Source organism: Daldinia decipiens (assembly GCF_022478715.1).
Source record: "Daldinia decipiens strain CBS 113046 unplaced genomic scaffold F4813scaffold_4, whole genome shotgun sequence".
Taxonomy (NCBI): domain Eukaryota; kingdom Fungi; phylum Ascomycota; class Sordariomycetes; order Xylariales; family Hypoxylaceae; genus Daldinia; species Daldinia decipiens.
Genome location: NW_026054547.1, coordinates 1,035,709 through 1,062,454, shown reverse-complemented (window position 1 = coordinate 1,062,454; position 26,746 = coordinate 1,035,709). Strand labels below are relative to the sequence as shown.

At 48.6% G+C, this 26,746-nt stretch overlaps 9 protein-coding genes across 9 annotated transcripts; 4 read left to right on the top strand and 5 right to left on the bottom strand.

The window, feature by feature from the left end:
* Positions 1–42: 42 nt before the first annotated feature.
* F4813DRAFT_385965 (P-loop containing nucleoside triphosphate hydrolase protein) lies at positions 43–3,551 on the bottom strand (the record flags this gene model as incomplete). Its single annotated transcript, XM_049246344.1, has 9 exons — positions 43–80; positions 134–239; positions 307–496; positions 562–592; positions 668–864; positions 912–1,056; positions 1,214–2,017; positions 2,246–2,735; positions 2,784–3,551. The coding sequence occupies 9 exons, from the start codon at positions 3,549–3,551 to the stop codon at positions 43–45; spliced, it is 2,769 nt and encodes a 922-aa protein (XP_049103400.1).
* Positions 3,552–6,939: 3,388 nt separating this feature from the next.
* Positions 6,940–8,277, top strand: F4813DRAFT_347522 (uncharacterized protein). The gene is made up of 2 exons (XM_049241973.1): positions 6,940–7,724; positions 8,149–8,277. The coding sequence occupies exons 1-2, from the start codon at positions 7,386–7,388 to the stop codon at positions 8,176–8,178; spliced, it is 369 nt and encodes a 122-aa protein (XP_049103399.1). The 5' UTR covers positions 6,940–7,385; the 3' UTR covers positions 8,179–8,277.
* Positions 8,278–8,412: 135 nt separating this feature from the next.
* On the top strand, positions 8,413–13,843 carry F4813DRAFT_385964 (uncharacterized protein; the record flags this gene model as incomplete). Its single annotated transcript, XM_049246343.1, has 5 exons — positions 8,413–9,205; positions 9,314–9,797; positions 9,956–11,834; positions 11,888–12,281; positions 12,336–13,843. 5 exons carry the CDS (start codon positions 8,413–8,415, stop codon positions 13,841–13,843), a joined length of 5,058 nt encoding a protein of 1,685 aa, XP_049103398.1.
* A 727-nt stretch (positions 13,844–14,570) lies between these two features.
* On the top strand, positions 14,571–15,459 carry F4813DRAFT_385963 (putative cytosine deaminase; the record flags this gene model as incomplete). Its single annotated transcript, XM_049246342.1, has 5 exons — positions 14,571–14,642; positions 14,716–14,802; positions 14,919–15,012; positions 15,121–15,292; positions 15,390–15,459. The coding sequence occupies 5 exons, from the start codon at positions 14,571–14,573 to the stop codon at positions 15,457–15,459; spliced, it is 495 nt and encodes a 164-aa protein (XP_049103397.1).
* Positions 15,460–15,894: 435 nt separating this feature from the next.
* Positions 15,895–17,332, bottom strand: F4813DRAFT_229135 (uncharacterized protein). The gene has a single exon (XM_049239889.1). It carries the CDS (start codon positions 17,091–17,093, stop codon positions 16,092–16,094), a length of 1,002 nt encoding a protein of 333 aa, XP_049103396.1. The 5' UTR covers positions 17,094–17,332; the 3' UTR covers positions 15,895–16,091.
* Positions 17,333–17,342: 10 nt separating this feature from the next.
* F4813DRAFT_229123 (uncharacterized protein) lies at positions 17,343–18,926 on the bottom strand. The gene has a single exon (XM_049239887.1). The coding sequence runs from the start codon at positions 18,483–18,485 to the stop codon at positions 17,499–17,501; it is 987 nt and encodes a 328-aa protein (XP_049103395.1). The 5' UTR covers positions 18,486–18,926; the 3' UTR covers positions 17,343–17,498.
* On the bottom strand, positions 18,647–20,157 carry F4813DRAFT_229126 (kinase-like protein). Its single transcript, XM_049239888.1, has 2 exons — positions 19,383–20,157; positions 18,647–19,325 (listed from the first exon to the last, which is right to left on the bottom strand). Exons 1-2 carry the CDS (start codon positions 20,068–20,070, stop codon positions 18,808–18,810), a joined length of 1,206 nt encoding a protein of 401 aa, XP_049103394.1. The 5' UTR covers positions 20,071–20,157; the 3' UTR covers positions 18,647–18,807.
* Positions 20,158–20,750: 593 nt separating this feature from the next.
* F4813DRAFT_229100 (uncharacterized protein) lies at positions 20,751–22,848 on the top strand. The gene is made up of 3 exons (XM_049239886.1): positions 20,751–21,322; positions 21,374–22,057; positions 22,156–22,848. Exons 1-3 carry the CDS (start codon positions 20,835–20,837, stop codon positions 22,550–22,552), a joined length of 1,569 nt encoding a protein of 522 aa, XP_049103393.1. The 5' UTR covers positions 20,751–20,834; the 3' UTR covers positions 22,553–22,848.
* Positions 22,785–24,809, bottom strand: F4813DRAFT_229080 (chaperone protein dnaJ 2). Its single transcript, XM_049239885.1, has 4 exons — positions 24,564–24,809; positions 24,423–24,492; positions 23,528–24,358; positions 22,785–23,466 (listed from the first exon to the last, which is right to left on the bottom strand). Exons 1-4 carry the CDS (start codon positions 24,597–24,599, stop codon positions 23,144–23,146), a joined length of 1,260 nt encoding a protein of 419 aa, XP_049103392.1. The 5' UTR covers positions 24,600–24,809; the 3' UTR covers positions 22,785–23,143.
* Positions 24,810–26,746: the final 1,937 nt, after the last annotated feature.

The following is a 26,746-nucleotide window of genomic DNA, read 5'->3' as shown; positions in this document are numbered from 1 at the left end:
TAGTGGTACAGGCACGCTGCCTGACACGTAGGGCAGCACGGCCTAGTCTTCTTCATAAACCTGCTGCTGCATCTCGATTCCTGCGTCCCTGTTAGCTGCAGTGCTGCACCGGAATGAGGGGTCATGCGCGTACGCCACAGTCTGCTTGCCGAATCTGCAATTACCTTGGCCTTGGCGAGGAGCTTCTCTTCGTATTTCTCCTCGTCTTTCGACTTGAGCCTCACTTTGCTTGGTTGTGCCTTTTAAATCATGTCAGTCCCCCCCCCCTCCTAGCAAGCCCGGCTTTTCGTGATACTCATCGCATACCTGTATAAGAATCGGCACAAGCTCCTTGGGATCGGCATTCGCGATCGCTGCAACGGTTTTGAATCCGTTGTCGTAGAATACCCTTGCTGTTCGGCTTTTGACGAATGTGATCTTGGCCAGCGCTAGGAGATCTGACCTTGCTCCGGCGTTCAGCCTGTCTGAAAAGTGATCGAGAACAGCCGCCATTGCCCTACTCGCGAATTAGCTCCAGCTCTGGCTATAGGAATAAGCGAGGCGGTGGCCTTAAGAACATACCCCCAGCCCATCTGCTCACAGAACTTGATCACTTTATCGGATAATGTTAGTAATAATACTTTACTATACGTCTTACGTGTTATTTGTGTTGCGATGCGTTACTCACTTCCAGCAGCAAAACCCTGGCATGTCTGCGCTAGGTTCTGCACCGCACCTCGTGGTGTGTCGTACTTGCGTGAGACCACATGAATGGGCATCTCGTTGCACAGGTCCCTAAGTTGGAGGGCTAGGTAAAACCGACGATAAATACGAGCAGTTTCCTTTTCTTGTGGCGTCGTCTCTTTGAGGTTTGCGCCTTGGGCCCTGTAACGAGTTAGTATAGTAATCTTGTCATACTATTCGTCACTTACATCTTGATTACTTGTGTCGGTTTCAAGCCGAGAAATGTCATGACACGAAGCCCACTGTCATCTAGGCCTTCCATTTCCGATCTGAAGACCCGCCAATCAATGGTAACGGAATTATCATGCACCGGCGTGAACATATATAGAACATCTGTAACTCTCGTAAGTAATTCCCTTTCCTAAATGACTGCTTATTTTTTAAAAAGCGAAAATATTATAAACAGGACTTTGAAGCCATGGTTCGCTTTTAGGATAACTAGTGTGTAATAGGAGGTAGTAATAAGCGTAGAGATTATGGTATCACTTACGCATTTCGCCATCCATCACGAAGGCGCGCAGTGCACGCTGCATCTCGCGATGAATAAATACGCCATCATCTGGTTCCAGTGAAGAGGTGACGATTGCTTTGCCCAGCTGTGTTGCAGTATATAAATCGGAGTCGTCGCAATGAAGGAACCCCATCTCGGTTAAATCTCTTAAACTAGACTCGACATGGGTGTTTATAACATCGGGTGTCGAGGACAAGTTCAATAAAGTTTTCCGGATGTAATCCTCAATGGTGTCTCTCGAATTAGCCAGTCTGATAGCAATTATTTCTAACAATGCTCGTTGGATACGGTGTCTCTCTGTTGTCAGGCCGCTAGAAATTTGCGGCAATTCGGCTCGCATAAGCTCGATGACATCTTCTAGGTCGTCCTTCCGACAGCACAGGTAAGTCTCTCCGATTTCGTCTTTTCCCTTTCTCCCTGCGCGGCCGCGCATCTGACGGAGCATAGAGGGGCCAACTAAGTCTCGGCCCATCCGTGCGTTATGGAGTATGACTCTTCGTGCTGGGAGGTTGATACCAGCAGCAAGACTACATGTTGCTACTAGAACCTTCAGTACGCCTTTATCGTAAGCACTAGCAATTAACTCTCGCTCCTCTGTTGTCAGGCCAGCATGGTGAAAAGCAACCCCGGAGGTGACAATTTCTGCTAGGCAAGGATCAAGTCCTGTACTGAGGCTGTGTAGGTCCGCTAAGAGATCTAGTCTTGCTTCAACGATAGTTGGGTTTAGGTAGCTAGTATCACGTAGAGTGCGGCTAATAAGCCGTGCGTCCGATTCACAACCATCTTCCACATGTTAGCATACATAGGTAGCTTAGAACCCCTATTTAAGCGACTCCTTCGAAGGAACAAGAAAGACACTGTAAAAATAGGAGGTTTGTTACATACTGTGAGTATATTAGCATTTATACCAGACGATAATTCTAAGAAATCGCAATAAATGATTGAATGATGAGAAAAACAAAAGTATAGCTCTATAATAGAGGGTGTTTAGTACTGACCAACGACTATTACAAAACACGAGTGCGCCATAGCCAGACCTCGCTGTCTCGACTGCCAGTGCGACAACAGAATTTAATACCGTATCCTTAAATTCCTTGTGCGAGCTAGGTTGGATGATTCTCACAGGATGAGCCTGGTGCTGGCTCGCGTTGGAAGTTGAGCTGGGTTGGCTGGCAGCCTTAGCAGCCTTAAGGAGGCCGCCAGTTGATGAAGCTGGATAAATTTTGCCTTCGTGGACGAGATGCTCTTCGATCGGTACTGGCCGGTAGAATGTGCTATATATGTGGGCATCTAGCCAACGTGATAATAAGTCAATATTTTGCAGCGTTGCGCTCATACCAATAATTTGGACTTCGTGCTCGAGGCTTAAAAGTTTCGTAGCGATGAGTTCCATAAGATAACCACGGTGATCATCGTCTAGCATATGAAGCTCATCCAGGACTACGGCTCGAAGCTTGGTAATAGAACAATCGTCAATAGCAGTATTTAGAAGAGAGTTTGCCTGTATTTCTATCAGATCTATGTCACATGAATGCCGTAGACAACGGACCTTCTCGAAAGTGCAGACCCCAATATCAAAGTCTGACCATGTCGCCCTGACTTTTCCGCCACCGAAGAAGCCAACAACTCTGATAGTACCTTCATCAAAGCGTCTCTGCCAAAGGGAACTCTGCTCCTTTTCTGACGAATCCTCCTTGTAGGTTTGGCGCTTGATACCTTGGACAACGTTCCGTAGCCACCGGACCTTTTCTTGGACTAATGCAACATACGGAAGCACCAGCAAAGCTTTCGAATCGCTATCTTCGAGGACCCTCTTTAGCATTAGAATGTCAGCAACTAGAGACTTACCACCCCCTGTCGGGGCCGTATAGACGAGGTTCTTTGACCCATCTAGGAGGCCTGGGCCTAGAAGACATTGCTTTTGCCAGGTATATATCTCATTGATACCAAGCTCTTTGAAGTTGTTCACCAACGAAGCAGGCAAGCCATACCGTGGAAAAGATAGCAAAAGGGAGCGATCGACTACTGACGTAGGAGTAGCCTGTACTGCCCGGCGTTGCGAATACTCAGAAGGGTATGCAGTAGCATCGGGGTCAGCGTCTGTGATGATACTGGCAGCTAATTCAGGTAGCTCTTTGTCAACAGCTGATGCTCTCTGGAACTGAATTGCTCTTTTCGGTGGGGACTGCTGTTCAGAACTAGCGATATCGGCATGATATCTCTTGTTGCCTGAAAGAGTAGTTGTATGAAATGTCTTCTGCTGCAAAGTGGTTGACTCAAGTGTCGTTTTATGCAAAATACCTCTCGGTGGCTCCATGATCATCTACTAACTACCCAAGCTGAGCAAACAAAGCTGAGCAAAGAAACCTGCAGTTTTGTGATGGTTTGGCTTTCACCGTCAACTGTGATATGCATCAGGGCTGTTGGTTGACAAGTAACCCTTTGCTTAGTCCAAGCACATAGCAAACAGCCTAGTTCCAATTCATGCTATGCAAGGCAGAAAAGCAGGTTGACAAGTGTACAAAAAATGGAGATAAGCCGTCTATGCAGTCATGATACCTATGTACCTAAGGTACCTTAGGTACCTACATATGTTAGTTGGGATTTATTTAATCGGGGCCATTTAAATGGTGTTGTACACGAAAGCAACGCCATGTCACGTGGCAGCAGGGTGCTCTTTTCTTCAATCCCCTTGCATATGCCAAGTGGAGTGGAGAGCAATCAAGAACAGCCTACGCAGACCCTCACCAAGGCATCGGGAATTGGCGCCTGGCCTCCGAAGACCCACTCTATTGACATAATCAGGTACGGCATCGCGTAATCATTGCCGCCGTCGTTCCTAAAAGGAATTCATGCATTAATCTAATCCTGATGTCTTTCATTGGACGATGGTTTCAACGGATGGATCTCAGATTGGGCTCTTAGGTGGCCCGTGCCGATTTACGAACATCGTGCGGTCGGAGTCACCTCCAACGTCAAGCTTCCAACTTAATTACATGTACCTCATAGGGTAGGTACCAATGTAACGAGTTGGTAGGGAGGTTAGGTAGCCTAGGACGCTTAGGACGCCTAGGACTTGTTTCCCGCACAGGGAAAGGCTGGTTCTCCCGACATCTCGGCATCGGCATCGTAGGTCAGACTGCCCAGCTAATTGCCTAGGTTAACTACCTAGGTTAGATGACTATACATATCTATGCAATGGATGGGGATTGGTAATTTTGCTTATATACTACCTACTATGTTGTAGGATTGTATTTGTCATTTTACCTTCAGACCGTTTCCTATTCAGCTTTCGATTACAACAATGTTCTCATCCTACAGATTACTCTCCGATACATGGCTGTCGTTACGTTGGTCTCAAGTGGGTTCACTTCCGGTTTTATCTGCGTAGGTGGCAAAAAGCAGTGTTCCACATACGTGACATATCTGGGCTAATATCCTACCATATTTTTACTCCCCTTTAGTCGCTTTTGCCCGTCAAGTTCCAACTCTCCCCAGTCCCCGGTTCACGAGTATCGAATGAGCACGTATAATAAAGAACGGTATATATTGCGAAGTAATGATGCTGCAATGAAACAAGCTACATTTGTTGTTAGTGACTAATAGAGTATTATTAGGTACCTATTTACCTATAATTTCGTTGTCATTGCAGGCTACGGACCAATATCGATGAGACCCTGTCTTTTGTATCAGTAGATAGTCAGTTTAGGTAGCAGGCTTTTACGTCCAAACCTTAGGGAACGCCCGTTTTCACGGTTCAAGCCGAGCTGCTGACTAGCAGATACTTTTATACCGCCAGATCTCATTGCGAAAAGCGGAGATGTCTTTTTTGTTTTGAAGAATCGCCCCAGAATCTAGAGGCACTTACTTACTCGTCATGAAGATGCTAACCTAGATCATTTCGGCTGGTGTGCTCTTAAGGGGCAAGGAGGTCAAAACATTCCTCCGCGCATCAGAACCAGTCCTAACCCTTAAAACCCTGGATTACGTAGAAATTGCCCGCATCCAATATACATTAAACAGGACCCTTCAGATCCGGCTATGTTGGATTTTGGGGTACGGTGTAATTTTTTATACGGCGCACGAATTGACAGGTAACACGCTTACGTAGCGGTCGATACACCTATCTATTCGGCGAAGCAAACTTCTGACCCTCATAGCAAAGCGAACATTTCAACTAGGGACAATTCACCTTGCCGTACTTTTTACAGATTTGTGAGCTAGGTTGTCTTGGGTATGTCTCTACTATTGCACAGCGGTGACGGGTGGGATCCCTGTCTCATGTGATCTGGTTGGACCATTAGATCGCGAGGTGGGGGTTTTTTTGCTCGATACCTGTCGTTTTTGTCCCGGTTGCTAGCGGTGCCCAGGCTCTCCAGACTGACTGCCTCGCTTTTGCCTTGCCTCGCCTCAAAGCCTAAGGCCGAACTGTTTATAGGACGACGAGAAGCGTTTTTTTGTGATTAATCGCAGCGAGTTCAATAAGACAGTACGGGTAAGCAATGAAGTGCGCCTTATTTGGTTGTTTCTATGATATCTTGGCGTAGAAAGTATATGTAGAAGATAGACAACGGACATGCTTTGGTTTAAAAATCTCGGGAAACGGGCGGTCTTGACTCGCGGCCAATCTTGGCTAGATCCCCACCCTATAAAAGTGCGACAGGTGATAGGAATGCTGCCTGTCATACAGCTGCGCGTCGCCCCGATGAGGTGAGCTCGACGGTTCGGGACACGCGGTAACATCTCCAAAAGAGAAACAACTGCAAAGAGGCGGCGACGATTAGTGTTGGTATCAGTGTTGGTATAAAGAGAATTTACTCCTTAGTTAAACAGGGCTGCTCTCAAGCGAGGGCGTTAAAGCAGTACAAACGCATCACGAAATATTAGCAAGCAAGCTAGGCAAAATGAAACGGGGATGCAACTGTTTTCAACAAAAAGACACCATGGATTCATCTCAATGAATGACATATCTAACCAAGAGGGGAAGGGGGGAATATAATCTAGTCGGGAACAATACCATATCGATACGCCCTACACATAGGCGTCTTTGTCGAGAAGGAAAAGCATGCAGACACAGCATATAATTTCAGATGCGAGAATGATGGATGAGATGAAGTCGAATAGAGCATGCAGCCTTTAGCAGGAAGCGTAAGTTTGGTTGGACTTGACAGGGGTGGAGGTAATGGATGTGGGCCGTGGGCTTCCAAGGCGAGACTTTTTAACCTCAGTACCACTCCACAGACATCCACACACACTGGCCTTGTCACTGGCCTTGTCGGGGAAGTGTATGTACAACACACGCCCAATATTTTACCCTTATTTACCTAGCCCTTTCCAGGTACCGGTACCGCGGCGCTACCGTCTGCCAATAAGCCTAGCTGGTACAATATCAGAGTTTGAATGGCTGGAGATCCCAACTCCTCCCCCGTCAAATATTCCCCGTGCCTTTGTGCGTCTCTTAACTGACCATTTCCCATTGCTCTATTAAAACCTAGGTAGGTTACCTATTTAGATGGTAAATAAATACATGGTACGGGCGCTATTGTACTATCCATTGTACTATGTACAACCAGCAATGAAAACCTACCTATTGCCGTTAACCATACCTTGACCTAACCTAATCTATAGGTAGGTATACATGTAGCATACGGATTTCCTATTTCCTTTTCCTACATCCTTTTTTACATCCATCCATCCATCCATTACCTACATACCTTAGTATTGATGCATCTGTACCATCTGTACACTGGATGATTTAAAAAGTACATAGATACCTCTTACCTTACCTACCTACCTACATACATACATACCTACCTCATTACCTACATTGTACATGTAGGCTACATGTAGCTAGACTAGTAGATGTTGCATTTCCATGCATTTGCATCTCTTGACTTTTTTGCCTTATTGTGATGCATACAGCACTGCACGCAGGCATCTATCCAATCTACCCAACCTATCCATCCGGTCAACATCTCAGCCCTTGGGAACCTCTCCTACTCACCTAGCTTTATTTAGGGTACCCTAGCAGCACAGCACCACGTATGTACGTACATATTATGGTACATGAGGTAGGTAGCTGGCTAGTCCAACGTTCGTCAAAAAAGTCACCCTTCTCTTTTTTTCTTCTCATTCCATACAGTAGTAGGTTATGTACCTACCTACCTACCTTTTTGCCTTGGCTACCTTTTTTTTTTTTCCTTACCGCGCCTTTCATACCCCAGCAAATCCACCAATCTCCAAGATCCCGAAGTTTAGATTCCCAATCTGCCTCATCTTATTAGTTAGAGCATCCGTGTCATCAATAAGTTTTCTCAAGCTCCCTTCTAAATTCTCCTTAGTAGGCCCTCGTCCTACCTACACGAGAGCACAATTCGGTATCGATAGTCTCGATATCATAGGTCGATCATCGTATGCTCTTGGCAACCCTACCTTGCAATATCTACATACGTATGTACCAGAAGCGTACCAGAAACTACATACCTATCTGGTAAGTCGCCGGTCTACCTACTCATACATTCCCATCCCCCATCCACCCATACATAACATAGCTCGTCTACCTTACCCATCCTATGATCCTATGGCCTGCGGTCTACCCGGCTAGTCGTGTGGATAGTGGGCACCGATTTGATGGTCTGTCCCGCCGCCTCAAACCTCCCCGGTCCATCTTGGCCTGCTTTACATAAACCTTCACTTCTACATACCCTTCACATCTTTCCCGTCCCACACCAGTCACGTCTCCCACCTTCTTTCTTCCCAAACCTCACCATCCATTTTTCCGTACTCGGTTAGATATTTCGCGTTTTGACCTTTTCTTTCATTATCTTCCCTCCCAAACTTTATTGCCTTCGTCTCGCCAACTTAGCTATACATCCTTTTTCGTCCCTGCCCTTCCCTTTCTGACAGACCTCGAGCCAGGACTATCGTGGGACATAATTCGGTAAGCTTCCCACGGACCCTTGTCTTCCAGCCTGCCGTGGTACCACCGGCGAAACGCTCATATGGAATCTTCGCCCTCCAGCATAGTTCCTGTCTGAAACATTCTGTCTGCGAGAGTTGCACCTATATTGCCAATCTTATGGACTCAGATTTCCACTGTCTGCCTCGACTAGCACCGCCGTAAACTTTTCGGCGTTCCTCCGTGTGACATTGTATGCGCCGCCTTTTAATCACCCACCATGGCGCAGAAGTCCAGCGAAACCGATGACCAGCCCAATCCTTCGTCATCTTCAACTAAGGACCTGACAGACTCCGGGTCCGCGCACAACAACACACCCACACCAGCACAAACCCCAAAGTCCACCAACAACAAGGCCTCTGGGGAGAATGCAGCAGTATCCCAACCAATGACGAAGTCAACCTCGTCGGGGTCAAACCCGTCAGGCAAGGAGGCTATGACAGGCCCATCTCCTTACGGCACGCGTTCCCGCAATCGGGGTCAAGCGCGCCCGAACTACGCAGAGGACAAAGATATGGACGTGGACATGTACGATGCTTACGCAGACAAAAAGGATGAGGAATCTAAAAAATCCTCGCGACAGGTCGGTGCAGCTGCGAATGGTACCAGCGATGCACCCAAAGGCGCGAATTCGACATCACGCAAGGGTGCAGCACCAGAGGACGGTAAGGCTAGTAATGGTTTTCACAATACAGCGAAGGATTCGCATCCGACGAGCAACGCGACTACAAATGGTTCATCCGCCACGGCATCTACTACTTCGTCCAAAAAACGAAAGGCACCCGCGCAATCGGTCGCAAACAATGCGCACAGCAATGGCAGTACCCCGGCACCGGCTGGTCCTAACACGACGAAACGAGGTACTACACACGCGACAGCTATTACAACTATTACAACTATACACAATACTGCGGGATATAAGGTTACGAATATGCTTTGTTTCGAGAAATGCGGTTCAATCCCAAAGGACGGAAAGATGGTGGCAGATGACGGAACAGTATTGGAAGCGAACGGTATGAACTTATTCAACCCCACGGAAACCGAAAACAATTTGCGCTTCCATCGCTTCCATCGTGACTAAATAACTAGCTACTGACCGACTGACTGACTATATTATTTAGACCATGTATATCTTGTATGCGAACCGCCAGGAGAACCATATTATTTAGGACGTATCATGGAGTTCCTACATGTTCAGAATGATGCTACAAAGGCCGTGGATGCGTTGCGGATCAATTGGTACTACCGGCCAAAGGACATTGGTAAGAAGGTCAATGACACCAGACTGGTCTTCGCCACTATGCACTCGGACATTAGTCCGTTAACCGCATTGCGCGGCAAGTGTCAAATCCGCCACAAGGCCGAAATTGACGACATGGAGACTTACCGAAAAACTCCCGACTGTTTTTGGTATGAGAAGCTGTACGATCGTTATATTCAGAAGAATTACGATGTAATTCCGTGTTTTCAAATCGTCAACGTGCCTGAGAGGGTCAAGAAGGTGTTGGACGAGCGCTGGAAGTATATTTTGGTGGAGCAGGGTCGGTCTAAGGAATTTACTAGTGCCGTTAAGCTGTGTAAGAGATGTAGTGGGTATTGTGCAAGGTATGTATGCTTGCTTATGTCATCTCTCCACACTTCCCCTTTCTCCTTCCCTTCTGGGTCTTCTGGGTTTCTACCCCTGTTTCCCTGCAACTGCAACTGCAACTGCAACAAGTCAACGAGTCCAATAAATCGACGAGTAGCTAACTCGATTAAAATAGCAACGACTCTGTCGACTGTGCAGTATGTCAGCAGACGTATCATATGAACTGTGTTCGTCCGCCTCTGCTAAAGAAACCATCACGTGGCTTTGCTTGGGCTTGCGCCGCATGCAGTCGTGCCCAGGAGAGAAAGCTCGAGGCTCGACATACGCCAAGCCTACTTGATCCGCATCTAGAGGCAGAGGAAGAAGAGCCTTGGGAGGATGAGGAGGATGCTATCGATACCAATCGCACGAGCCCTGCTGATGGTATCGATGACTCTCACCAACCCGCAACAGCAGAGCAGATATATCACGCGAGCCTATGGCCTTACCGGTACCTAGGCCAACATTGCAAACCTGAAGATGCACTGGATTACGATGACCGCATATATCCCAGAGCCGGATCTCGCTTAGGACCCAAGCACCAGGCGACCGTCCTTCCTTGGTACGGCCGTCCGGTCAAACTAGTGAAACCTCTCGAGATCAAGAAATCAGGTAAGAAAGACGGCAAGCAATCGAAGGAAGCTCTTGCAGCCCTCGAGGCGGAGAAGGCCCGCCGAGAAAAGCGGCCAAGATGGATTCAGGACGAACCCCCAGGATATGTGGCGAGGGGGGAAGATTACGACAATGATGACCCGAATAACACGGCGCAGTTACTATGGAAGCCTTTGGATGCGGCTGAAACATCAACCACGGAATCTCAGCTTGACGATTATATGGCGACCGCAAAGTCGAAGCTGGTCCCTATGTTCAACCTTCCAAAGGAGTCGACGAACCTTAAAGATGTAGCCATCAATACCCTATTCAAAAATGACTACGACATACCCAAGGCGTTAAAGGCGTTATTGAAAGTCGATAAGTCGATATTTAAAGAGCCCGAGCTTACAACAGCTGAACTAAAGAAGTTCGAAGAAGGCGTGACCAAGTTTGGCTCCGAACTTTATCCCATTACCAAACTCATCAAAACAGTCAAGCACTCGCAAATTGTGCGTTTCTACTACACGTGGAAGAAAACTGACAGAGGGAGACAAATATGGGGCAATTTTTCTGGCAGGAAGGGCAAAAAGGAGGCGAAGAAGGCCGAAGCAACGGCTAATAAACTCCAAGATGACGTTGCTGACGATCAAGATGATTCAGCGTTTGACACCGAAAAGGCCGTCAAGCTGAAGAGGAGCTTCATATGCAAGTTTTGTTCTACCAAGAACTCCCGACAGTGGCGGCGGGCGCCTAACAGTGCGTCCGGTCTGGTAATAGAGGGAGGCGGTAAGCATGCGAACAAGGATAAGGGAATACAATATGTCGGAGCATTATGTAGGAGATGTGCAGAGCTATGGCGGCGATATGCTATTCAGTGGGAAGATATGGAGGACCTTGCCAAGAAGGTTGCTGCAGCTGGTGGCCGCTCCTGGAAGCGGAGGGTCGATGAGGAATTGCTCAAGGAGATCATGGCGGCAAATGAAATGATGAGTCTGACGGTCTACAACAAAACGAATGGGACGCCATCAACAGCACAACCTGCTGCGACAGCGACACCTGCCCCGCAACCTAGCGGTAGCGAACCACCACCACGCAAGAAACTCAAGACGATTGCGGACAAAGAGGCAGAGGTTAATGGCTCGGATCCCGGAGTTGTCTCAACTCATACCCATTCGAAGAAGAAAGAAAAGGCAGCGGAGAAGCCTGCGCCACCACCCCCAGCCCCCGAACTACCAAAACCTCGCACCCTACCTTGCGCTATATGTCACCAGATGGCCCCGACGGGCGAGCAAGCTCATCTCTCTTGCAAGGAGTGTCGGCTCACCGTTCATCGCAAGTGCTATGGCGTTATCGACAATCGACTTCCGGGCAAGTGGACCTGCGATATGTGCCTGAATGACAAGAATCCCCAGGTTTCCATAGTAAGTGTGCCCTCGTTTATTTCCTTGGGTTTGTGGTTAACGGTTACGATTAGGATTATAAGTGTGTCCTGTGCCCGGTAGAATTCACAGAACACGATTTCATCGAACCGCCGAAGAACACGCATAAGAAAAAGACCGAGAAGGAGAAGGAGAAGGAACGCCTTGACCGTGATCTCGCGCAGAAGGCCGTAGAGTATTATCGCAAAAAGCAGGAGGAGATGAATCGCCCCGTGAACCCTAGGGAGCCTCTAAAGAGGACAGCAGACAACAATTGGGTCCATGTCACTTGTGCGGTGTGGATGCCCGAAGTCAAGTTTGGCAATGCCCTTGCCCTGGGCCCGTCAGAAGGCATACCATTGATACCACGTAGTAGATATGACGAAGTTTGCAAGGTGTGCAAGCAAAAAGGTGGCGCGTGTATAGCCTGCCATCAATGCCGCGCTCCTGGTAAGTATAATATTCTTTGGACGATCAATTGTTTAGTGCTGACAACATTATCAGTCCACGTAGAATGTGCCCACCAAAATGGGTATCTGCTTGGCTTCGAGATTACGCCTGTGAAAGGCTCCAGACGAGATCAGCACAATCTTGTCACTATCGGAGGAGAAACGGGGATAATGTCAGCAGCCGTCTGGTGTAAGGAGCATATTCCTCAAAAGAGTGTAGTTCATCGCATGCACGACCCTGTGCCTCAGCCTGAGAACCAAAGCAAGGATACACAACTTGCGAACGCCCTGCAGCTCTACGTGCATAACTACAAGCAGGCAGACCTTGCCCTAACAGGTAATGTCCGCAAGGCGAACCTAGCTAATCTCGCCGCCACCAAGACACCTACCGTTACAACGCAAACGAACCCAAATAGGAGGCAATCCACTACAAACGTTTCCAGCTCGGCAGCAACAGGTCAGAGAGCGTCTCCGGTCGATGGTGTGGTCGATGCAGCATCCATCAGCTCTCAGTGCGGCGATAAAGTCTGCATAACTTGCGGCATTGACGTGAGCCCAAAGTGGTGGCCTATCGACAAGAGCCAAGAAAAGGTCTTAACAAATGGATATACCGGCTCTCTTAGCAGTGAGGCGCTAAGGTTTGTAGCTCAGCGGAGCGTCCAGTGTCATAAGTGTAAGAGGAGTAATCGAAGACTTACACCTCATAATCCGCCAAGAACGGACGGGCCAGCATCAAATGAAGCACCACGGGTCGCTCTGCCTCCTTCAATTCCCACTACTGTAACAAACCATCCACCACACGTATCTCACGCTATGAATAGGCTCGTGGACCTAGGGAATTCGTGGGGACCACGAGGTCCTACAGCGCAAGGAACGGCACCTACGGTTGCCCCGGCGATCGCTGCGCCACCGCTACATCCTCCATCTGCAGCTGTCCCTCCACCTTTGCCGCTGACCGCTTCCCACGCTGGAACGAGTCCGATGGTAGCTCCGGGTGGCCCACCAGTGCCTGCACACCATTATCCTCCCAGTGCTCCTTATGGAGAGTGGCATCGTAGCCCGCCCCAACATCCACCTACCCTTCATCAGATGAACGGCGGCTCTACTGGACCAAGCCCGATCCATCATAATCATCTCCGTGACCTCCGGCCGCCGCCGATAGCCCCAATGTCCCATCACCAGGGACCACAGCTTCAGCACGGGCTTGGTCAACCTATGGTAAATGGAATCCCTCCCTCTTCACCCCCGCCTCGACGTGGTCCTGGCTCGGTTCAGAATGGCACTTCTCCTTATATGCCATCCTACCATTCGGCGCACAACTCGCTCCACGGCCTCACGAATGGCAGTCCTCCGCCCCGCACGTCAGAGCATTCGTTTTCCCAAGGTATGCTTGGGTCACGATCGCCATTTTTAAATCCGCACGGGAGCCCCCCGATTTCCCGGGATGGGATCTCGATGAGTCGTGAACCAAGTCTAAGCAACAATATACCTCCAAGGTCCAACGACAGTCGCCCTGCAAGCGGGGCCAGCGCCAACGCGTCGCTGCGCAACCTTCTGTCGTGATAATCAGGAATGACTGGACCGAGGTTTCGGGGTTTGTGAGTTATTTGCGTAGGGGATTTCTTTCCTTTAGCTCGGCGTTACTTAGGGTTGGTTGTACAAGTAGAGGCATATACCAAAGGCGCCACGGTTGATAGAGAGATTCCGGCCAGAATTTCGAGAAGAGGAAGCATTGCCGTCCCTTTTGAAGGCCTGCCTGTACAACAATTGCTTGTTTTTCGATGGTCGGACTATTAGTTGTCTAATACTTTTCCGAGTGTAAAATGGAGGAAGGCGGCCTAGGAATTAGAGGCGGGTGATCCAAAAGATCAGGAAACGGTCTCGCAGACCAATATCGTACAAACATAATTTAAAGACGTCCAAGTTCTAATTTTGCCAGTTTTATATGCGAACGTATTGCCCGTGTGGATTATACGTGTGTGCTGCTACGTTATGTATATTAAGAAGTCGATATTTGAGAACAGTGATAGCTAAAAGGCGGGTACTAGACTCGTATGTAGCTCCACTAGGTTAGATGCGCAGCGATAATCGTGAGGCGGAGATTCCCGCTTATCTCCAATTACGTATATCAAGCTTCTAACTGATAATTCTAGGTTAACTGATATATCTAATAAAAAAAGACATTAATTCCCTATTTCTATAAGTTAAGAATAGTCCTTCCCGGTCCATCATAACAGTATAACATCATAACATTATAGCTGCTACTTAGACAGAATACCGCCAAGTTAAAATGGACGACGTAAAGGGCCTTGCCTTGGCCCTCGAAGAGGCTAGGATCGGATACCGAGAAGGCGGCGTCCCGGTATGTAGGGCGTGATATTTTGGCTCGAAAGGCGAACGCTCTGCTTACTTTGGACATTGTTACGAGATGGTAGATCGGTGCGGCGCTAGTTGCTGCTGATGGCAGAGTCCTGGGCCGGGGACATAATATGAGGGTTCAGAATGGGAATCCGATTCTTCACGTACGTGCCTATGTTTTTTATATTTGGTGTTTATCATCATTATTGTTATTATTATTATTATTATTATTATTATTATTATTATTTATTATTACTGATATGTGTTTTTTCGTTTCCAGGGCGAGACGTCCTGTCTCCAAAACGCAGGCCGTCTGCCGTCGTCGGCGTACAAGGGGAGCACGATGTACACGACGCTCTCGCCGTGCGATATGTGTAAGTCTGTCTAGTCTAGTCTAGTCTAGCCTAACCTACCTGGCGCTTGATTCCCCATTTACAACCATGCGAAACTTGCCGCTAAGAACGGGTTGGTTGGCGTGGTAGGCACGGGCGCGTGCATCCTCTACGGCATCTCGCGTGTGGTCGTCGGCGAGAATAGGACGTTCCTGGGCGGCGAGGCGTACCTCGAGAGCCGCGGTGTGGAGGTTGTGGTGCTGGACTCGTCGGAGTGCAGGGAGCTGATGGATAGGTTCATTAAGGAGAAGCCCGAGGTTTGGTAACGTCACCCATTCCCCATCCCCATTCATTTGTGCACGTGTGCATAGGCATAAAAATGGAATATGAATACCACGAGCCTAATATATGCAACATAGGAACGAGGACATCGGTGTCGAGGAAAGGGTTTATTCCCGGGAGGGCGTTACGGAGCGCCCGGAGACGTAGGGGCTGGACTGTCTGTGCTAGATTGTCCGCTAGGTACATCGACAGCCCGGCCATTATACATGGCAGGGCTTTGTGCTAGTTCGGAGATTACGCGGAGGGGATATATCTAATAGCTGGGGACCTCGGTTGTCAATACATATCTGACATACGCATAACGACAGGATGTGATGTAGCTGTAGGGGGAAAGTTGTGCCGGTCATGATTTAAGAAAAGACTATCTGATGGTCACTACTTTAGAACATCCCATTCCTGTTTCCAAGTCCCGGTCTTGCCGTGGAGCAACTATTGACCTTTTTTTTGGTATCGTGATACCTCGTGTATAAGTTATACGCCCTCTCGACCGCGGTCTTCGGATGATATGTATTAATAGCCGGGGTGTAGTAGAGATACTATGTAAGGTTGTGAGTTCCAGGTTTATTTAATCAGTTTACAATTATCATAAAAACTCACTTGGAACATCAACTGCCCTGGGCCTAAGGAATTGTCGGCCTTGGAATCCCAGTGTCCTCATCCTGTATATGATTTCCCCCGACGCCTTACATATAGGCCCATGTCGTAAGTTCAACTGCGACTTGGACAATATTTTGGCCAGACATAGGATAGTTTGAAGTAGGACGGCGAGATAGCATTCCTCAATCATGATCCTCCTCCGTCAGCCCGGGACACCCCTCCATCGTCTCGTCCGGATAACCGCATTTACACCAGAGGCAGTAATTATATTGCTTCCTGAGGTACTCCACCAGCCTCTTTAATCTCTCCTCAACCTCCAGCGCATTGAATTCATCTAGTTCCGGATCCTCCTCCTCGAGATCCTCGACCTGGACATACGCCGTAGCCGTCTTTCCTAGCGCCGTCTTATCGTCATCTTCCAGATCTTCCACGAACGTCGGGAGCCGCGTTGAGCTCTGCTCTAGGTCATGCCGCATTCGCCGGACCCGCTCTGCTTCTTCCCGGTTCCGGATTAGGCCTCGCCATACTACTGGGATAGATTTTAGCGGTCGCGTAGATATCGTTCTCTTCTTTTTCTTTTGCGTCTTTGTCGTTGTCTCCTCTGTCTCTTCGCCGTACGTCTTCGTGACACCTTGCTCTTCCTCATCCATGCGTTCGCACACCTTCATCGCGGCATAAACTTGTCGCTCTAGTCTCGCCTGCTCGCGTTCCCTACGCACGCGGTCTCGGAACTCGGTCTCATCGACCTTCTGCCTCTTCTCGCTATGGGCCGCCGCTTCGTTAAGCGCACGCTTGCGATCCGAGTCGAGGCCAATACCGCCTCGATCTTCCTTCACCTGGGGACGTATGGGCTCCAGACGCGCGTGTTCGGCGCTGTCCGCGCTGCCAAGTGCGACGCCAGGCTTGAATCCCATTTTCGCCATCATGGCAAAGCCCTTGCTTTTCTTAGCTCGGGCACTGTCTAGTAACGACTCGTTCAACGCCTTCTCACGCTCCTCGCGCTCTGCTGCGGCCTGCTCAGCTTTTGACTTGACGCGCCCCTTGATCTCACCCTCGCGCTTGAGCCGTTGCCGCCGCTGGAGAGATGTTTCTGTAGTTTTAGGTTCTTCCTCGCCGAAGGTCATGTTCATGTAGTCATCATCTTCCTCCTCTGCCCCCAGGATATTATTGGTTGGTGATGCCATTTTAACAGCTTATATTTTATATAAGTGCAGGCCGGTTATTTTTAGGAGTTAACCTAGAAGACTTAGGTACATGTAGGTATAAGCTGTGAGGTACAAAGCACATGTACCGAACCATTCTAGAAATAACCAAATGCGTGCTTAGATAAGAATAGAGTTCCTGAATACATGGAGATAGCTAAGAGTAAAATAAACTTAAAAGCGGAGCCTATTTTCACTTGTCTATCGTCACTTGGTAAGTGGTGGTTCATTAAGAAGGCAACACCAACCAATGAATTGGAACTTTGAAGATATACATATAAGCCACCACCGCCACACATCACATATTGCCTAAGTACCTAAGTACCTAAGTTTCTAGGTACATGTATTCCTTCGGCCAGCAACCCAAGTCTACCTATCTTTTCCCTCCTATAGGACATACTCGCCATACTCGCCATCCCCACGGAGGCTATTCCACGTACAATAGCATTGCGATAATTTGGAATTGGGCACAAAGCCAGTAGAGGCGTCAGGAATCTGACTTATCGACACGATATACCCCATGCTGTACGCCCATAAAAACGCCAGTACCGGCGCGGACATGGCCACAACCACCGTAAGTACGACGCTCCATCTAGGCCTGAACAATCCAGGCTCGTCAGCATGGATCCAAAACCAGCCCGGAACGCGCCGTGTTGCGAGGCGATGGTATATCGTGGCGGTCGTCCTCATGAAGTCGTTACAGATGTCATGAGCGAACCTGAAACCGACAAATGCTAAGCCCATGAGATAGAGCGCGTCGTCCGTCGAGGTTGCTGGTTCCAAGCGAGAAATGACGCCTGTGAAGACGTGAGACAGGAACATGTAGAATGTCAGCATGACATATTTGGCCTCGGGGTCGACAAAAGGCACCGGTTGCCAGTTGACATCCGACTCGTGTCCGTCCGCGTCCCAGAGGCTGACGAACGCGGAGAAGATGGTCAAGGGGAGCAGCCAAGGCGAGAACTCGGCATACTCGTAGCCCATAGCCCAGGCATAGTTGTTGGCTATTTGTATGATTAAGGCGAACATTGCCGTTAAGCCAAGGACGTTTTGGCAGGTTCGGTTCCGGTCTGAGAACATGAAGGGGTATGCGGCCAAGGGGAAGATCACTGCGAATGTGCCGAGGAATTCTGGCGTGAAAATCTCGAAACCGAGTATAGGCGTCGTTGCGGTAAGAAGCACGCAGGTGCAGTTAGCTAATGACTCCATTTTGTTGGGCGTGATATAGGCCAGACATTCAGTCACAAAAGGGTTGGTAGCAATAGGGGAAGGGAAGCTCATGTCGATATGGAATGATCTCGGCACCTGGTATTTACACCTGGTATTTATATCCAAAGCAACAGCGCTAAGACCTTTGCTATGATTTGCCTTCATCTTTAAAGTTACTCTTCGATGAGAGGCTAGACTTAAAAACGGTAGGTCAGCTCAAAGCACCAACAACATCAAAGCAACAGACGCCGTATAATTTTCTCTTATAAGCTCGGGGCTGAAGATCAACCCAGCCCTCAACCTCCAGAATCCAGCCAAGCAAAAGTTTTAAAGTCGAGGGTATACCCGCGTAACCTGTTCGCTCTCAGAGCAGTACCGTAAGTGTCATGGGTACCTCAAAAGTCATGACCTGTCCCTAGTCGCCTACACAGAAGGTTATAGTATACAATATACACAAGCAAAAATAGCTCTTCCCAAACCTCATCATCTATGCGTCATCCTCAGGTAGCTCGTCAATAACCTCCTCCACTATATGTATTAACTCTTCGATATCCGGCCGTTCGCTCGGCTCAACCTTTAGACATTTCCTCACCACCTCTTTGATCGGTTCGCTGATAGCCCCCTCCTCTGTGCCTGCACCAGCCGGCGCCTTTCCTTTCTTCTGGCCTCTTGGCCTCTCATCTGGGAATCGCCAATCTCCCCCTAGCACACACATGCTAAGACTACCACCTGTCTCGTCGCTACGCATCTCAAAGGGTGATTTGCCAACTAAACATGCATACAAGGTACAGCCTAGGGACCAAATATCAACCTTGGTGTCAATGACCGTCCCTGTCTTCACATCGAAGAGTTCAGGCGCCCGGTAAGGCATCGTGCTATGCTCCGCGGCTATGTCCTGTTGAGCAATAGCGAGCGAGCGCGATGTGATGGGTATTGGTGATTCCGAGATAGAGCCCAGATCCATAATAATAGGTTGCGAGCCCGAGTCATCAATCATGATGTTACCTTCAATGCCCAGTTAGTATAAATTTCGGTGCAACATTAGACTTTAGTGTGGTTTACCTGGCTTGATATCTCTATGCGCGTAAGATCTCCGCTCACCAGGCGCTGCGACTTGTTCGTCTACCATTAAAGGTTTTGCTTGTTCTGTCTCGTCGTCCACATCTGCTGCCGCGACGGCCTTGTTTCGTCTTCCCTTACCGCTTCTCCCCCCTTCTTCTTCGCCAGCTTTTGCATTGCTAGCCTCCATGCGCTCCCCACCTGCTGGGCCTCGGTATTGATGCATGTACTTGAGAGCTTTGCATATGCCCAGGAAGAGGCGCATAAGTTCATGTTCGGGAAATTTGGTGTGGTTTACTAGGTTCGCATTGATAATATCTTGTAAGTTGCCTCGTCTATAATACGGCAATAATACGTATACCGTCTTTGCGTCTGCATCGTTTCGTTCGCTTGCGATGGAATAGTCGACGCTGTGGATGATACTGGGGGTGTGGGAGAACGTCTTGTATGCTTCGACTTCTCGCATCGCTTGCTGGACTGATTCGGCGCCGAATGGACATCGGATCTTCTTGAGCGCGAAGAGCTCGGCAGTTGCCGTGTCTTGTACGAGATATACATAACTAAAGCCTCCTTCTCCTAGCAAGCGTAGTATCTTAAACGAACGGCTATTAATCTTGAGGGTTGGCGATCCGGGGAAGCAATTTAAACAATTGCCGAACGAGTATACAAAGTCAAGGAGAAGCTGCGCCATGACGGGCGAGAATGGAAATGTATAGTTTCCGCGAGCGTATCAACCAGATTAGGCGGTTCTTTGCATAGACTCTACTACGCTCGAGATCGTTAATGTCCGTGTGATAAGTCCGTCGGAAATCCTTAACCCAATGGAATTAATAATAGTGGTGGGGAGAGAATAGGATAATGGAGACCTAGATAGGTGAATTGTGATTGTCAATAATTTCACTTATAATAAGTAGGTTGTCAAGGTTGTCAAGGTTGTCAAATATGTAACTAATTAATGTTGAACTGTCTTCAGAGCTATCGTGAGATGTGTAAGACAACGGATAAGATGGTACGTAAAGCGTTGCCCACTCCGGAACTTGCGCAACGCTAAGTACCTAGGTATGGACCTAACCTAGCATAAACTGCATAAACTGCATAAACTGCGCCACAAATAGAGGCTGAAACACCAATCGAGGGAACGCAAATATGAGGTACATCGTACACGGACCAACCCGTATGTACATCTGATACATAGCAATCATCTGTATAGATGCATAGTGCCCACTGAATTTAGAGCTTCACTTCAATTGTGCAATAAACCGTGCATATCGGAATTTTCAACTTAAGATACCTCTTGAAGCTCAATCTAAAGTCAGCGAGAACTACGAACTAACTTCCAATCAGGTAAATAAGTTTACTTAAGACCTGATCCAAGGAATAATCAAATAAAACTCTAAGAAGACTTTGTTGGGAGCGCATGGTATCAGCAATTTGATCGCATCAACTCACAACACCATGAATCTGCCGTACCAATATCTGAGCAGACTTGGACAAAGCTCCATCCTTTGCGCTGCCAAGGGAGCCAGCATCCACACATTCGACCTCGAGGCCGGCAACTCATTTCTCTCGTCATGGACTCATCCACTCACAAAACAATTCAGTAATGGCGAACCTCAGGAGACTGGTCAGGAAGGTCAAGAACTCAATGAGCAAGAGAGTGGTCAGCGCCCATCGAAAAAGCGCAAGCTGAATGGAGAAAATAAGCCCAGCGCTGAGGAGGGTACTAGTCAAGCTGACACGGGTGCAGTGGAAGCAGCAGCAAATGGCAATGGAAAAAAGAAACACAAGCCCGAGTCTCGTGTTCAGGGGCCGGAAATACCCTTTGTGGCTCTCATGACGGCAACGGAAGATGGGAGACATCTCGTCGCCGTGACTGGCCAAGATAAGACGCTTTGGGTATTCGAGCACGATGGGAAGGGCGAGCTTAAGGAAATAAGTCAAAGGTAGGATAATCCTATCTAATTATTCTAGGAAACGAGTCTCACTAGATTCAGAGTCATGCCCAAGCGTCCCAGCTCCATCGCCATCACCCCGGACGGGACTACAATCCTATCCGCAGACAAATTCGGAGACGTCTACTCGCTACCTCTCATCCCAGCCGCCACACCCCCGGAACCAACCAGCACGCCCCCCGGCGCGCCCGCCCCGGCTTCATCTTTCAAGCCCGCAGCTAACCGGCTAACCGTGCACTCCCAGCGCAACCTGCGCGCCCTACAAGAACAAGAGCGCATCCTAGCCAGCCGCAAGAGCGCGCCCGCCCAACAAGACGCCCCGCCGTCCAAGCACGAGCCCATCCTAGGCCACGTCTCGATGCTGACGGCCCTGGCCCTGGCGGCAAGCCCAGACGGCAAGCCCTACATCATCACGGCCGACCGCGACGAGCACATCCGCGTCTCGCGCGGCATCCCCCACGCCCACGTCGTCGAGAGTTACTGCCTCGGCCACCAGGCTTTCCTCAGCGCCCTCTGCGTACCTGCCTCTCGCCCGGGAGTCCTGGTCTCCGCCGGCGGCGACGACCACCTGTTCGTGTGGAACTGGAAGGCTGCCCAGCTCCTCGGCAAGACGGACCTCCTTCGCCACGTTAAGGAGATAGCGCCCGGCGCGGTCCAAGTCGCCGTATCGCAGTTACTTTCGTACGATGTGGACGAGAGATGCTTTGTGTTAGCGATTTGCGAACGGTAAAACCACCTTCCCTCTGCCCTCTCCCATTTTCATTAATCCCCCCCCCACACCTCAGCCTTGTCTATCATCCGCAGAATCTAACACGCCATAACAGTGTCCCGGCAATCTTCATATTCCAAGTCCTACCAGACAATACCCTCAACCACGTACAGACGTTGCGTTTACAAGACAACCCCCTAAATGCTCTCGTCATCACCAGACCAGAAAGCTCTCCTAAATTAGTGGTCGCAACTGATCCCCAGCAGCCAACTACTAACAACGGCACGGCACAAGCAGGGGAAGATACCCCCATGACAGAACTAACCCGCTCTCTCCTGCTCTTCGAGCGAGACCAGACAGAAAACTGGGCTCGGAAAGGGGGCATTCAGGATATCGCCGAGGGAAATCTAGATGTTTCGCGGAAGGAGTTGGAGACTATTCTATATACGGTCGAACACCTGCGGAAGACCGAGTTTACGGACGATGTTGAAGGAGACTCTGTTGCACCTTAACTCTACTAGACCTGTACGTTAAATATTTACAACTTCTCTAGGTAAGTATGAAATAATACAACTGTTAAGTCGTAACAAATCATATTGCTCAAGTCAGTAAGACACGTTAGCAAAGGTCACAAACGCCGTTACGTTACTGTAGTTTGGACATGATTGTTTCCAATGAAATCAATACCGGTATTGCAATCATGTATAAAGCACGTCTGTCCTGATTCCTCTCTATGTCCGTCGAACGCCAATTTCGCAAGAGCATCACGTGCGGAATGATGCTCGGTGTAATCGATGATAATAATAAAAGGAGAGCTGCAGAGAAAAAAGTGAACCTTGCCCTCCTACCAGAATAGCGGACCCTTGTTCATATCATTCGTATAGCAGACTCCTCTCCTTCCGCGCTTGCCCCTGACATGCAAATCATTCGTGTCCTCAAACCACAGAAACGCTACGCCGTAAATAAGCTCTCCCTCTCTACTAACCTAACCGGAAAGGAATCCCCGATGGTGTAGGAGTATAGGCAAATTATGCGAGGCACGAAATACTGTGCAGCACCTACCCCACTACCGAACTAATAATCTCCCCCGTTAGATATACCGTCTATTGGGATGCGCATTGCACACGTTCGGCGTGAGGGTGACCGTCTTCATCATCCTCGTCCATACCTCCTGCACCGCCACCGAATGCTCGGGCCTGTCCTTGGTTGTCCAAATCTTCTAGTTCCACGCTGTCTGTCATAGCGTCCCCGGGAGGAATATTCAGGAGAGTGGGAGCGGGAAGAATTTTGCGCAGACCTTCGAAGGCAGCAGGGTCATCTGTCCAGTTACGTTCGGGGAACTTGACGGAGAATTGTATGTACATGTTGCCGTAATCGTGATGCCTGTGAGAAGGCATGCCCTGTCCTCTTAACATCTTGACAGCATCTGCAAAAATTGATTAGTGCCGGGTTCGGATGAACAAAAGTAATATCAAGTATATACATACCTTGTGCAATGGCCTCGCCGGGTTGGATCTCGACACTCAGCCATCTGTCGTCCAGATGTTCGATGAAGATCGGACCACCAGCTAGGGCTGTAACGAGCTCGATCTCAGCACGGTAGAGTAGATCGTCTTCCTTCCGAGTGAACCGGGGGTGTGGCTTCTGTTCAATCTCGAAGACGACATCTCCAGCCTGGACACCAGGGGCTTGGTCACCTTCACCCTTGAACTCGACTTTCGTGCCGCTTCTAACACCACGGTCGACGTGAACGTGAAGTACTTTCCTGTCGACGGTGGTCTTCTTGCCATTGCATGACTTACAGCGGTCCTTCTCCTTAATAATCTCGCCCTCTCCATTGCAATCGGGACAGACAGTTTGGAAGCGTTGGATCATCGGACCCATTTGTCGCATCATAGTCTTCATACCGTGACCATCACAGCCAGGGCAACGTCGAACAGCACCTTCCTTACCACCGCGACCCTCGCACTTGGGGCAAATGACGGACCGCTGTAAGGCTAGCTTAGAGATCTTACCCCGGTAAATGTCTTCTAGGGATACTTTGTGTGTGTGGTGGATAGTGCGCGCCTTAGGCGGACCACGGGGTCCGCCACCCATGCCGCTGAACATGCCGCCAAGACCACCGCCGAATGAGCCCGAGCCGAAGAACTGCGCGAAGAGATCCTCGGCGGCCATGCCGCCGCCTCCAGCACCTCCCTCGAGACCGGCTTCACCATATTGGTCGTAGATTTGACGCTTCTGAGGGTCGGATAGGATTTCGTAGGCGTGTGAGATTTCCTTGAACTTTTCCTCGGCCCCGGGGTTGTGGGCATTCTTATCTATAAAACTAGGATTAACATGCTGGATTCATAAGATGTCTAATGCGTCTTAATTAAAACCTACCAGGGTGCCATTTCAGGGCTCCTGTCTTGTATGCCTTCTTTAATTCTGCCTCTGTTGCGGTTGGCGAGACCTAGACAAAGGAGATCAGTACATGTTCTCTCAATGCCAATTATATATCGTGCACCAAGGAGTAAGACTTACGCCAAGCGCATCGTAGAACTTTGTCTCCTTGACCATATTGTCGTCTGAATTGAAGGTCAGACGGGAGGATTCTTGAGGGGAAGCTCCGCAAGTAGAAGATAACCGTTCTAATTAGGTAGGATCTCTCAAGTATCAAATAATGTTAGTTCAAAATGCGACTTTGCAGTTCGGTTTGAAGATAGGTATTCAAAGGTCAAAAAGCAAGTCTTGTATTATTTGTAAAGATGTGAAGAGGTAAAAGCAGCCAGATAGCGCCCCACAAATGCGCGAATCAGTTGGTTGCGAGGTTTTGAATAGAGGGGTGAGATATGATAAGAGAGGAAATATCTAGGCGATTCGAAGTTGATAAGGACCAAGGATCAAGGACTAAGGACTTGAGGACTTACAAAGTACGAGAAGCGAAAGAAAGAAGCGGGAGTAAATGAGTTGATAGATGGATTGGTGAACGTATTCGTGTATGGGTTTGTTTCGGTACGGATTGACAAGATTGACAGGATTGACAGGTTATGGTGTACTTGTGGTGCACAGGATTGGTGGATTAGTAGATTGCTTTGGGTGTAGGTACCTGGGTCGGAGTTGCTGGAAGGTTCTGGTTGCGTTCCTGCTGAAAGTAGGCTGCCGCTCCGATTCGAGAAGGCTCTGTTTCCGTACCTAACCTAACCTAGGTATGTAGGTATGTAATGTCCTAAGGTATTGAATGTCCTAATGTACTGTAACCAAAAAAAAAACCTGCTTTAGGTGCTTAAAGTTAGGTACATATGAGGATGGAAACAGAAGAGTATGTAAAAGAGACACCGCGATGGAAGATTTGGAGGTGACCACAAAATTCACTACCGATTAGCAAGCAACTTTAAAGGATATTCTTTTTATCTCCATCTCTCCCCTCTGCAGTCCTAACCTCAACTTTTGCGCAGTTCGAGGCTGAGATTTTTCCTTAGCGCGCCACCGTTTCTTCGTAGAATCCGATAGAATCGTGGCTTCGACTCAAAGTACTATCTAGTAGTGTTGAGGCTGGAGCGAGAAGTTACTTATGCGATTTAGGTGAGATCTGTTATAACTCAGCCTCAAATATACTTTGGGCTACCTCACCTCGGATCCACCCCTTTGCTCTTTTCGGCATTCAATTTGGATTGTGCTGCATGCAATGTGGAGGGGGTTACACGGACTCCATAGCACTGGACTTAGTGTACGAAGTACCAAGAACGCTAGGCTACTAGGCTAAGGTTTCTCGAAGTTAAAATTCCTTAACCTAACTAGCTAAAACCTGAAACCCCACTGGCTTTGTTTTCGTAACCAGATCGATATGACATTCTATGAAGAAGCTCAATACATAGCTATCGCGTTATACTTCTATAACCCGAATATGTTTGACCATCTGACGACTATCCAAACGAGTATATATGTACTACGTACCTAGATCGTTGGGTGATGTCAGAACTTAGGCTGACAAGGGCGGAACAGACCACAGGACCGACCTCGGCATCTTTGTGGCAGATTCCTCCAGGGCATCATCTTTCCATAGCCTTATTACATACCATTAGGCAGCTTAGGCTCTATATGTATATCCACCGAGGCCTAAGTGAATACTAATCAATATTGATTGGCTCTTCAAGTAAGGCAATTCTCTTCACCCGCGTCTACCATCCGTACGTAGTGTCATCAAAATTTATCGCTTCGACTTCGTCGCGGTTCGAAGAGGTAAGACGAAAGTGTTGTCACCGTAGCTGTAACACTCTCCCGTGTAATTCTACCGTCCGATGTAATCGTGCTATCGAGAAGATTAGCGGCCTTTTCGTCTAGTTATCGAATTACAGATCATAAGACCCAACCGTAACACGTAGGCTCTTTTGTAGAAAGGGGGGAAATAACTTGGCTGGCATCCGCATATATATACCTATATTAGGTATACATATGTACTCTAGAATGATTACACTATTCTCCCATGCACATTTGACAGGGTAGGTCAGACACCGAGAAGGCTCTGACGTATGCCGAGTAAATTTGTACTGTCTATTCAGTTCGGCTTGCTTCATTGGTGGAAATGTAACGGGAAATACTCATGTAGTAAGATATTAAGTCTGTCTCCTAGCCCTACTAAAATTACGTGGTCCGCAACCGAGTCAGCTGAATCGACTATATGGAGGTTGCCCACGATACCTGTTTGGGTACATAATATTCCATTA

Excerpts from the sequence above, each read along its gene's own strand:
- F4813DRAFT_347522 (XM_049241973.1), top strand. The coding sequence starts at position 7,386 with ATGTACCTACCTACCTACCTTTTTGCCTTGGCTACCTTTTTTTTTTTT. Across the intron at positions 7,725-8,148 it reads AGAAACTACATACCTATCTG|CCAGGACTATCGTGGGACAT; the intron begins GTAAGTCGCCGG and ends ACAGACCTCGAG.
- F4813DRAFT_229135 (XM_049239889.1), bottom strand. The coding sequence starts at position 17,093 with ATGGCATCACCAACCAATAATATCCTGGGGGCAGAGGAGGAAGATGAT.
- F4813DRAFT_229123 (XM_049239887.1), bottom strand. The coding sequence starts at position 18,485 with ATGAAGGCAAATCATAGCAAAGGTCTTAGCGCTGTTGCTTTGGATATA.
- F4813DRAFT_229126 (XM_049239888.1), bottom strand. The coding sequence starts at position 20,070 with ATGGCGCAGCTTCTCCTTGACTTTGTATACTCGTTCGGCAATTGTTTA. Across the intron at positions 19,326-19,382 it reads GCATAGAGATATCAAGCCAG|GTAACATCATGATTGATGAC; the intron begins GTAAACCACACT and ends TGGGCATTGAAG.
- F4813DRAFT_229100 (XM_049239886.1), top strand. The coding sequence starts at position 20,835 with ATGAATCTGCCGTACCAATATCTGAGCAGACTTGGACAAAGCTCCATC. Across the intron at positions 21,323-21,373 it reads CTTAAGGAAATAAGTCAAAG|AGTCATGCCCAAGCGTCCCA; the intron begins GTAGGATAATCC and ends CACTAGATTCAG. Across the intron at positions 22,058-22,155 it reads GTGTTAGCGATTTGCGAACG|TGTCCCGGCAATCTTCATAT; the intron begins GTAAAACCACCT and ends ACGCCATAACAG.
- F4813DRAFT_229080 (XM_049239885.1), bottom strand. The coding sequence starts at position 24,599 with ATGGTCAAGGAGACAAAGTTCTACGATGCGCTTGGC. Across the intron at positions 24,493-24,563 it reads AGTTCTACGATGCGCTTGGC|GTCTCGCCAACCGCAACAGA; the intron begins GTAAGTCTTACT and ends TCCTTTGTCTAG. Across the intron at positions 24,359-24,422 it reads AGCCCTGAAATGGCACCCTG|ATAAGAATGCCCACAACCCC; the intron begins GTAGGTTTTAAT and ends CTAGTTTTATAG.